Here is a 12303-nt window from a genome sequence, read left to right as displayed (position 1 = left end):
ACGAGATTGGTGCCCAGTACGTATACCATGAGCTCCATACTTTATCAAAGAGGTCCACTTGGTTATTCATGGAGGCTGTCATTGTCTCAATGCTCCGAACTTCTCTCACCCTTGCTAATAGCGGAGTGTGGGTTGGGGGGGCTTGTCTTTTCCAATACTGCGGCAGTAAGAATGTGTAAGCAAAGCTTCCTAGTAGCTTTAGCCATGGGGAAATCAGTGACGTTCAGCAGCGGGTTGAATGAGATGTCGATAGTGAGGACTTCGGCCAATAGCATTTTACTTCTTCATTACAGTGTATGTCACCAGCATTTTCTGCTAACGGGAGCACAATTTTAAATATCATTTGTATATCCATTTGTATATGAATTATGCTTATTCCTGGAATACCCCTTTAATGTAACTATTTATGATAAAAAGAATGACATACATTTTCTGTATTGGGAATACCCCTTTACCAATTGCATTCCTTTCCATGTAATCGTACATGATATCTGACCATGGCCCGCCCCCCTATGTATGTACCAAGCACCATGAAAGAATGCAATCATTGTAAATGTATAAATGTGCAAAAGGTGGTGTGGGGGTGGTTCATACCCAATTCTAATTCTCATTCTAATGTATGGGAATGCTAGGAGTGAGGTAAATTGCAAGACAAAGAGCAGAAACAAGAAAACCTTTGCCTCTATTTTGTATACATTAAAGTTGAAATGTACGCATTATAAAACATGCAATTTCTCTTTAGGGATATGGGGAAACTCTACTTATATGACCAAGTGAAACATAACCTTAACTTTCAAGGTTGTTTTGGTGTCAGCTTAACATAAATAAAGCAAAGTCACAAGAAGGCACTGCTTGCACTCTTATGGATCTTATTCGTAACTTATTAGTAACTCAGCCTTCAGCCTAAAATCACGTTTAGCAGAATCAAAAAAAATGTAAACTAACTACGCGGATGGCCAACCACAAGATGGCGCATAATCTCCTCCTTTGACAGAAACGTCACAAAAGTGCGCCGCCACGCTACTGGCTGACGAATTGTTGTATTTTGATTAGTGAAGGTGTCAACTGGCAAGTAACTGAAGATAATTCTATAAAGACAGTATGGCGACTTTAGGTAACATCGAAAACTTGTCTACCGACGTTTTAATGACAGCGTCTCAAAGGAAAGCTGAGATCCGGCGACGGAAGCTGATCAATAATTCTGAGGAGAGGATGAATAGAATAATGGGAATTCACAAGCCGCCCGGTAACGGTGAGATCCTTTATTCCTTACAGTTGGTCACCGTGCTGGAAACACAGTTATAGCAACCACATCTCATGTATACCAATAGGTTAGATCTGCGGGTTTAAACCTTTGTAATACAATGCTTGCAATTCGACAGGGGCTGGTGACATGCACGTTTTCTATTCTGTTATTATAGCTGCATTATGTATAATATGTATAATACTGTGGTCAATTATATAGCATTTTCATGAACAGGAGTGTTTTGCCTTTCATATGTAAATGCTGACTTTAAGAAAATATTTAAAGGGTGTGTAGTTTTGACCATAGAACAACACACCAAGACAGTACAGTGGTAGGCCCCTTTCACACACGGCGGCCAGAGAAATGAGGTGTCAGGACTGAAGTGTGATGTGAACTGAATTAAAGAGAAGTGTAAGGTAATGGGTTCCCTTTAAATACCTATGGGGCATATGGGTGTTGGGCTGTATTGTCCATTTTTAGTCTTTTTTTTTTTTTTTTTTTTTTTTTTTCCCCCTTGTGTTTTGAACAGTTGCTCTTTGGTATGGAGACCATAGTTCATATATTGTTCTTTGAATACCTCATAATATGCATGGAAGCTGCTGCGTGATAAACTTGTTAGCTGCTGTAGGGCATCATAATAGATACCTAATTTCTGCAGAACCCTGTGGTGCACATCTCTGCTGCTGCAGAACCCCGTGGTTGCTTATGTTGCTTATTCCTGATCTAAATACATTTCTATCAGGAAAAGCTCCTATCTTCTGAACTACAATTGTGTTTCAAAACTCAGTGAGTGAATTCAACCTGAAAGTGCAGCCACCACTAAGGCCGCGGTCACCTGTTCCGCTTGCATCACTTTCATAATGCGACTCAAGCGCACAGGGGGCAGGCCCCAACAAGGGAAGCTGTCCTTCCTAACTGTGCCATAAATACCCTCATAACCCTCGCCAAAGTGAGTGTGTATGTGTGTGTGTATATATATATATATATATATATATATATATATATATATATATATACACACACTTTGGAATAAAAAGGACCATGCAACGTTTCTGTTCCTACACACTGGAGCCTTTCTCAGGCAGGGTGTGCAGTGCAGCATAAGATAAAACCTCCTTTTTTAAAAAACATTTCTCTCCCTGCTGTAGCCTGCTTAACCTGAAGGTAGATGCTAGAATCCCGAATTATATATTGCCTTCCTTCTTCAGCTCCACCTCTGTCGGCAAATAAACTACACGTCTCGATTGTATCTGCAGCCGGCCGTATGTTGTGTAGGCAGCACTAAAGGAATTTGTGGAGAGCTGCTGGGGCTGGGAAATAGCCTTTGGGACTCTACTTTCTGCTGCCATAGGCAGGAATTTCATTCTGCCTCATGGCAGCTGTGGCCCTGTCTGCACCAAGGGGCACATTTACTAAGGGTCCCCGTAACGCATTTCCGTCGCGTTTCCCAAATGTTTCCGATTTGTGCCACATTTAACTGGGGATTTAGACGCATCGGCACTGGCTTTCACGCGACAAAAATCGGGGGGCGATCCGACGGTTTCGGACAACGCGCAGGATTTAAAATCTCAAATTTTGTCGCAAGCCGTGCACCCACATACGGAAGAAGGTAAACTCTGGTGTACCTCAGCGGGAAAGCGACACATGCAGGATCTTGGGCGCACGTTCTTGGTGAATCGCGCCGGACTTCATCTTCGTCGGACTGTCCGGATCGGGGATGGCAACAGGACCAGGTAAGTAAATGTGCTCCCATGTGTTGTGCACGTAATCGGTGATCGGCACAAGCCCCTTCCCATTATGGTTGCATTGAGTTTCGAAATGCAATACAAGCAGAACTGTGTTAACCCTTTCACGACTCGTGACGTAATAGCATGTAACGGGTCGGCCGCAGGTGCATGGAGAGGGCTCACGGGCTGAGCCCTCTCCATAATCGGTAAATCTTTGCTGCATATCGCTCATTTCTCGCTCTCCAACTTCAAAAATCCATAACTTTTTCATTTTTCCGTGTACAGACCTGTGTGAGGGCTTATTTTGTGCGTAACAAATTTTACTTTCCCGTAATGTTATTTATTTTAACATGCCGTGTACTGCGAAGCTGAAAAAAATTTCCAAATGTGGAAAAATTGAAGAAAAAAAAAACGCACGTTCTTGTGGGCTCAGTTTTTTTTACTTTGACTGTGCACTCAAAATAACACCTCAGCTTTATTCTTTGGTTCGGTGCGATTGCGGTGATACCAAATTTATTTTAATACATTTTCAAAAATTAAACGAATGTCTACAAGAAAAGAAAACATTTTTTTTGCCATCTTCTGACGCTAATAACTTTTTTTTTTTCATACTTTGGTGCACGGAGATGTGTGAGGTGTCATTTTTTGCGAAATGAGCCGACTTTTTCATTGCTACCATTCTGAGGTCTGTGCGACGTTTTGATCATTTTTAATTTCATTTTTTATGTGATGTAAAAAGGTGTAAAAGTCGCATTTTGGACATTTGGGCGCCATTTCCCGCCTCTGAGGTCACCGCCGGCCATAACCGTTTTTATATTTTGATAGATCGGGCATTTTGGGACGTGGCGATACCTAATATGTTTGTGATTTTTACTGTTTATTATGTTTTATATCAGTTCTAGGGAAAGGGGGGTGATTTGAATTTTTAATATTTTATTAATTTTTTTTTCTTTTTTTTCTTTTTTTTTTCCCACTATTTCTTAGACCCTCTAGGGTACATTAACCCTAGATGGTCAGATCGCTCCTACCGTATACTGCAATACTTCTGTATTGCAATATATGGCATTTTTGCAGCACATTCATTACAATGAGCCACTGGCTCATTTATGAATCTGCAGATGCCAGATAGTCTCGGGTCAAATGAAGACCCGAGGCTACCATGGCAACCGATCGCGCCCCCCCCCGATGACGTTCAGGGGCGCGTCGATCGTAACAAAGATGGTGGTGCCCGGGCCGCCATCTTTTAAATGCCTCCGGCGGCAACGGACGGGTTAATAGCCGCGATCGGTGCAAGCACCGACCACGGTTATTAGCGGTGGGGGTTTTCTGCAATATGCAAAAACCCCCACCTTTGTATGAAGAGGACTCAGCCCGTGAGCCCTCTTCATACACTCCTTATACCTCTGCGCCGTAGAGCTACGGCGTAGAGCGTTAAGGGGTTAAGGTATTGGACATAGATTTATCTTGGTGGTTGATTACTTGCAAAACACGTGGTGCTAGTTAACCCCTTCAAGCTCAAGGGCTGAGCCCTCTTCATACAGAGACGGGCTTTGCTGCATATCGCCAGTGGCTCATTGTAATGTATAGTGTGCAGAAATGCCATATACTGTGATACAGTTGTATTGCAGTTTATGGTAGAAACGATCTGACCATTGTGGGGAATTGCTCAGGCAGATGCCTGGTAGTAGTAGTGCAGGAAGCAGGGACACATGCAGAGTTAAAGTCCAAATAAAGTGTTTTATTCACACTTCAGAAAACATAAATTCAGCCTTGGTTTTGGCACATATAAAGTAACACAAAAATAAACACTGCCCGGCTAGGCACTGCCTAATACAATTTCAGATCCTAGTTATACGGGTACCAGGCTGCCTGGCACACGTTCTTGGCCAGCAGTAGTAGAGGAGGCACTCGGCTACCTTTGCTGTGTGAACTCAGCCTTCGGCCGCGGTCACACGTACCGCTAGACGTCCGTTCATAACGTGATGCTAGCGCACGGGAGGTTCATCGGCCCGAACGCACATGCGTTTCCAGAGAAACGCATGCGATCAGCTTAACAATTGCATGCGTTTCCCGCATGTGCGTTCGGGCCGAGGACCTCCCCCGTTACGACGGACGCTTAGTGGTACGTGTGACCGCGGCCTAAGGCTGGTGCCACACGTAGCGCTTTGTCTGCGCTTGCAAGCCTACCCCTACTCCATAATAAGCAAGCCCAGTGCGGACATTACCAATGTGTCCATGTTAGCTAGGACAACATGGACCAAACAGACTACTGCTTACTATATGTCTGCATTAACCCTTGAGTTACTGTAGACAAATCCAGGGCTTTTACCACCTGCATTTTATCTGCCTGTAAGACAGATAGCGGTTTTCCCACACAACACCTCTTACTTTCTCACACCATCTAGGGTTAATGTACCCTAGATGGTCTAAGAAATAGTGAAAAAAAAGTTTAAAAAATTAATGAAATATTAAAAGTTCAAATCGCCCCCCTTTCCCTAGAACTGATATAAAATATAATAAACAGTAAAAATCACAGACACATTAGGTATCGCTGTGTCCCAAAATGCCCGATCGATCAAAATATAAAAACAGTTTTAACCGGCGGTGACTTCCGAGACCGGAAATTCCGCCCCAAATGTCCGAAATGCAACTTTTACACCTTTTTACATGGCCTAAAAAAATGTAATGAAAAGTGATCAAAGTTTCGCACAGCCCTCAAAATGGTAGCAATGACACCTCACACAGCACCAAAGTCTGAAAAAGTTATTAGCATCAGAAGATGGCAACATTTTTTTTTCTCCTTTTTCGTACACATTCGTATAATTTTTGAGAATGTATTAAAATGCAATAAAACCTGTACAAATTTTGTATCTCCGTGACCGAACCAAAGAATAAAGTAGAGGTGTTATTTGGAGCGAAGAATGAAAGACGTAAAAACTGTACACGGAAAAATGAAAAAGTTATGGATTTTTGAAGGTGGAGAGTGAGAAATGAGCGAAAAAATCCTGCGTCCTTAAGGGGTTAATGATCACATGCATTTCAGTTAAATTGCTTTTCAAAACCCTATTGAACCGGAGCATGTGATCACAGCCTAAGCGCCTGTGGTTATTTTTTCCAATAAATGTAGCAATGTTTTCTATGTATATAAAGTTTGTGTTCATCTTCTTCCTTTTCTTTTCTTGCAGTAGAAGAATGTGAAATGGAACAATGTGGCTACCCTGCCTCTCTCAAAGTGCAACCATCTTTAACAGAACTGGGGACTATTCTTGTCGGAGACAATAAAACATCCAGTGATCAGCCATGGGGCATTGCAGATGGTATAGAGTCGTATACAGCTCCAGCTGACTCGGGCCAGAGTTCTGATTTAAAGAAAGATGGCAGTGTCCTGAAAAAGAAGACGGATGTGACTATTGACTCCACCCCACAAGGCTTGAACCAATACATAACTAGATTTGATGAAGCAATGAAGCTTAGGAACCAACTTGGTAGTGAGAAGCCTGCACCTGAAAATGGCAGTGGAGTGGAGGAATTGGATTCTTTTAGCATTTTTAGGCTTGTTGGAAGTGCTATTCTGGCTTTAACTGTAAGGCTCTTTGTATGCAAGTATCTGGTAAGATAATTACTAAAATATATTATATTTGTACTTTTATTATTTTTGTATTGGGTGCAGTGGTTTTACTACATGCTAGCATCTTAGAAGCAAACTGAATGGTCAATAATGTCCAACCATCACGGGAATCTATTTTTACTTTCGAGGTTTCCAAAACCCTTTTTAAAGGCTTAGCGACAGTTCTTCCATATATACATGGCAGATGGTGCAGGCCCCTAGTATGCTGAAACGCCCTTTTGCCATTACTGTAGTTTCTCCTACAACGATTGGAGGACAGCTCTCCGGCTGCCAGAGAAGGCTGGAGACCCTAGAGAAAAGGCAGATGTGGTTTATTCCTTATTAAGTAGCACTAAACAAGTGTTATATAGTGAACAGAGTCAGAAGCAATGCTTACATGACTACCTGGTGTGAAAGAATTATCATACTCAGACTAGCTCTGCCCAAAACATGGGGTAAATTTCCTATGTTGCAGGAGTTTAAAAAATAAAGTGTTACCTAGGGCCCATGACGTCATGGAGGACGTGCCGTAAAAACGTGCACATATTTATTGGAAAATATTTTTGTTTAAAAGTAAAAAAAAAAAATCCCCAACCTTTTAAGTTTAACTCTTCAAGGACGCAGGGTTTGTCGCTCATTTCTCGCTCTCCACCTTCTAAAATCCAATGTAGAGAGCTGTGTGAGGGCTTATTTTCTTCTGAGGGCAAATTTTACTTCTTAGTGACATTATTTTTCATTCTATGCTGTGTACTGGAAAGCTGGTAAAAAAACCAAATGTTGGGAACTTGGCAAAAAACCACATTTGCGTCACTTTCTTTTGGGCTTATACGACTTTTCACTGTGCGCTTCATATAACATCTCTACTTTATTCTTTGGTTTGGTACTATTACGGTGATACCAATTTATATAGTTTTTATTGTGTTTTAATATGTTTTCAATAATAAAACAAACGTGTACGCCATCTTCTGACGCTAATAATTTTTCCTCACAGCTCTGTACACCAGTTGTACAGAGCTGTGAGGTGTCATTTTTTGCAACATGAGCTGACTTTTTTCATTGCTTCCATTTTGAGGACTGTGCAACATTTTGATCACTTTTTATGACATTTCTTATGTGATGTAAAATGATAACAGCTTATGATGCAGGGATCCCGGGTATCGGTGAAGATAGCAAAGTAACACAATGAAAGCTGGGTGTTTATGGTGTCAGGATAATCTGGCTGTGGAGGGGAGTTCAGGAGGCAGCAGTGGTATTTCTACAGTGCTATAGCGCTAGCACTCCTCAAGGCCTCACTACCGCCAGGCCGAGCCACGTGGGGGCTCCAAGAGGGCGGCGCCCGGGGACGGGTGGCTTTCGCCCCTACTTCCCTCCAGCAAGTCCTCCTTGGCCCAATCCAGCAGCACTCTGGATGCTCCAGTAGCTCAGTGCGTGGCGAGGTGAGATGGAGCTCGGCTCCCTGCCGCAGAACAGAGCCAGCAGTGGTCAGTCTGCCACCTTCAAGATGCCCGACGGCCTCAAGTGTAGCGGGGGCTTCTATCAGCCAGACCCCGGGGCTTAAGAGGCAGCAGCAGCTCCGGTACCAGCGGCTCCCCGGCGGGTGGAAGGACGTCTGCACTGCACCTATGTGTCCCAGAGCAGACACAGAGAGCTGGGGCAGCTGTATACGGGGAGCATGGCGCGGAGCCGAGGTAAAATGCGGCCATCCACGATGTCCCGCCCCCGTAAGTCGATCGTATAGAGTTTTATAAGTGGGAGTGGCCGAATGCCCAAAAGATTCCTTTGAGAAAAGGAAAGGCAAAGAGGAGAGCGAAAAGCAAGGAAAAACCTACTGAGGATATCCCAGCTAAAAGATGTAACGTGTTTCTATAAGTTGTCAGATAAATATAAAAAAACAATTTGCAAACCATACGTTGATAGGTTTATAAGAGACACATCTATAGCCAGAATTCTTCTTTCTTGGCTTGGCAAATTCGAAACCCATATAAAACACACACCAAGAGAAACTCTTTTGGAGAATCTTCCTCTTTTGCAGTTGGCCACCAGGTTTATGGCAGATGCTTTGGCCGAATCCATCAGTTTTTCTGTGTTGGCAAACTCAGTACGTTGTGCATTAACACCTCTCCAGGGGTTTCCACAGGTGGATTTATTTGCCACAAAAGAACACAAAATATCATGGTTTCTTTTCAACAGATGCCGAAGTACTGAACTAATACTGGATGCATTCAGCCAAGAATGGAAAATGTAACTTGCCTATGCCTTCCTCTCTATTCTAATACCGCATGTTCTTCAGAAGATCCATACAGACAGGGCCAGAGTAATTCTGATATGCCCAGACTGACTGAAGAGAAGCTGGTGTTCTCTCCTAAAATCCATGGTCACGCAGGACTAGATTCTATTGCCACCAGAAGAAGATCTTCTTTTACAAGGACCACTACTCGATCCGGATCCGGGGAAACTGACTGGCAGCATGGATCCTGAATGGGAACTCTTGAGCTCACAGGGCATGTCAAGTAAGGTAATTAAAACTCTAAAGCAAAGTAGGAAACCGGTTACTTTTGCTATATATTTTAATATGGAAGAAATTTGTCTTTTTTGCAAAGATAAGCCGCCCTGTCAGACTAACCTAAATATTTTACAAATTTTGGACTTCCTCCAAAGGGTTATCTGTTAGCACTCTGAAGGTCCAAATCTCTGCACTAGGTGCTTTCTTTGACTGCCCTCTCGTGGGTCAAACGCTTTATTACAGCCTCTACTAGACTCAAGCCTAAATCTTTCAGAAGCCTCTTTCTCTTTGGGATTTAACCTTGGTTCTAAATACCATCTCTCTAGATCTTTATTTACTCTTGACTCTTAAGACTGTATTTCTCATTGCTATCACTTCGGCTAAAAGACTTGCTCTCCAAGCTCTCTCTATTAGGGAATCCTATCTAAAGATTCTGGAGGATCGCGTAATACTAACACTTGATTCAAATTTTGTTCCCAAGGTGGCTTCTGATTTCCATCGACAACATGAGATCACGCTCCCTTCCTTCTGTGACAACCCGAGTAATCCTCGTGAGACATCGTGACATTCATTAGATGTAAGGAGAGTCTTGATTGAATATCTGCAAGTTACGGAATCTTGGCGGCAAGATAATCTTTTTATATTCTTTCAGGGGAGAAATAGAGGGAAAAGGCTTCAAAGGCAACAATCGCAAGATGGTTGAAGACTGATATTGGACCGCTATATCTTTTTATGGGAAAACAGTTCCCATAGGGCTCAGGGCCCATTCTACATGCTCAATGTCCACGTCTTGGGCCGAAAGAGGAGGAGCAACTTTGGATCAAATTTGTAAAGCTACAACATGGTCGTCATCCACCACGTTTGCAAGACATTGCAGACTGTTTATTCCAAGAACATCAGACCTTACCTTTGGAAGGAGAGTCCTAAAAGCAGTAATCCCACCATAAGTACCGACTAATTTGGTATATCGAAGTAAGCTGTCATGGATGACGACCTTGAAGTAGAGATTTGGTACCTATCGGTAATTCAGTTTCTGTTAGTCATCCATGACGGCCTCTGTATTCCCTCCCATTTTTTTTAATTTTTTTTTTGTGGATGTTGTTCAAAAAATATAACTAAATATGTTCCATCTATTCCGGTGTGGTTTTTTTGGTAGACACTGGCGGGCGGATGCCAGGAGGGGCCTTTTAACCACTCTTCTTCCTGTCCCCACAGGATGTAATTTTTTCTTTCGTATGGTGTATCTATGATGCGTAATTTTGACTTTAATTAGTGGTTTCACCAATGTATTTTAAACCGCAAGGACAGGCTAGCATATAAATGACGTAGTCACTATTACAGGTAAGATAATGATGTATCTTATGATTCCGCCCTGTGTGTGAAAATGTTTCACCTTTCTGCATGAGTGAACAATTAATGCAGGATGTGCAGGGAAAACTACCAGTTCATATGGTAACTAGTTTACCTCTCTGTATGGACGTTTTTACTGGACCAGTATATGATTTTACAAGCCGATCCCCAATGTTCCTGGCTGGTCTATATGCAAACAATGGAGGATTTCTATATTCGGGAACACCAGTTAGTTCTCTTGATAGAATACCGCAGTGTTTTTGTTTTTTTTTTTATTATTGATGCAATCCGAGTCAAGTCAGAATTACGCATCATAGATACACCATACGAAAGAAGAAACGTGACTTGCCTTTCAGCTGAGTGAACTGGGACATAACGAATCACAGTTGTGGTTCACTCTTATTGACCATATACCTCTTCAGAGAAGAGGGGGATAAAGCTATGTTACTGAGAAAATGCTAATCGTTTGAATACTCTTCAACCACACTGTTTAAACAATGAATACAATATTGCAAGTATCATTTAGAACAAATGGTAGTATAAATATGAATATGCATGACCTGCACTTCTACATTATTCTTCCCGTTTTTCGTGCAGTGTGGTATAGTGGGTGATTCCCTTACATCCTGTTTTACCCCTTCACGCTCTGTGATGGATATATCCGCCGCAGAGCTATGAAGGGTGTATGAAGAGGGTTCACGGGCTAAGCCCTCTTTGCATATTGCAGCAAAGACCCATCGCTATCACCCGCGGTTGGTGCTTGCACCGATCGTGAGTGTTAACCTCTGATTTGCACTTAAAATTTGGCGGCGCCATGGCCGCCATGTTACCTCCAATTGTCGCTCCCCCGAATGTCATCGGGGGGGGGGGGGCAGCGATTGCGTGCCATGATAGCCTTGGGTCTTCGTCAGACCCCAGGCTGAATGGTTTCAGAAGATTTGTTACAATGAGCCAGTGGCTCATTGTAATGAATCACATGCAAAAACTCCATATACTGCAATACAGTATATGCGTTTTTTTTTTTTTCTTAATTTTTCCACATTTGGAATTTTTTTTTGCTGCTTCCCAGTACACGGCATGTTATAAAAAATAACTTCACGGGAAAGTAATATTTGTTACGCACAAAATAAGCCCTCACACAGCTCTGTAGATGGAAAAATGAAAAAGTTATGGATTTTTGAAGGTGGAGACCGAGAAATGAGCGAAAAAACTCTGCGTCCTTATGGGGTTAATCTCTTGCCCTAAGAACGTGTGCCGATGACACCTGTATTTTTATACTCACCTCAACCCACTTATGCCGTGTGACAGAGAACAGGTGCGCCTGGATCAAAGATGGCCGCTGTTAACTTGATATACTGAGAGCGCATGCGCGCTCAATGCCGGTACTACAGAATATGCCCGTACTCTAAGAACTTCCGGTTGTAACGGCGAGACTTGGCGCTCCATCACAGATGACGTCACATGAGCAAATTGAAGTTTCTGAATGAAATGGAGGAGATGTGGGCTGGATTGACAGGCCAATGGCAGACTTAAGTAAATATATGCTGCACTATGTCACTTTATGTCATATGTATTCATAATTTTAACATAATATGTAACCGTAGACTGACTTTTATGTAAATCAAAGCAATATCTGAACACCAAAAAAAGAGGGGGCCCGAGAGCTTGCTGACGTCACCGGCTCTCCGACACTTCCTAATCAGGCGTACGCGCGATCGCGTTCATGGTGCACCGAGCACATATTGTGGTTCGCCGAAACGTGGTTGGGATATAAAGAATAAAACAGTTTAAAAAGGAATACGGCGGTTTCTGTAAATAATGAAGATATGCTCCGGCATCAGATCACCCTGAGCTGGTGCAAGGTATTTGA

General features: G+C 42.6%; 1 protein-coding gene and 1 long non-coding RNA gene across 2 annotated transcripts in view; both read left to right on the top strand.

Annotated features, from left to right (window-relative positions):
• Positions 1-967: 967 nt before the first annotated feature.
• Positions 968-12303, top strand: part of CAMLG (calcium modulating ligand) — a 33773-nt gene continuing 22437 nt past the window's right edge. The window contains exons 1-2 of the mRNA XM_072145853.1: positions 968-1252; positions 6159-6583. Coding sequence (XP_072001954.1) covers positions 1102-1252; positions 6159-6583 — 576 coding nt within the window. The 5' untranslated portion in view covers positions 968-1101. The remainder of the gene's footprint in view (positions 1253-6158; positions 6584-12303) is intronic.
• On the top strand, positions 6590-10623 carry LOC140126412 (uncharacterized). Its single transcript, XR_011854827.1, has 3 exons — positions 6590-9095; positions 9565-9660; positions 9736-10623. It is a non-coding gene; the product is annotated as an uncharacterized lncRNA (long non-coding RNA).

This window comes from Engystomops pustulosus, chromosome 4 (genome assembly GCF_040894005.1).
Source record: "Engystomops pustulosus chromosome 4, aEngPut4.maternal, whole genome shotgun sequence".
Taxonomy (NCBI): domain Eukaryota; kingdom Metazoa; phylum Chordata; class Amphibia; order Anura; family Leptodactylidae; genus Engystomops; species Engystomops pustulosus.
The sequence above is the reverse complement of the archived record's forward strand: the minus strand, read 5'-3'. Positions and strand labels throughout refer to the sequence as shown.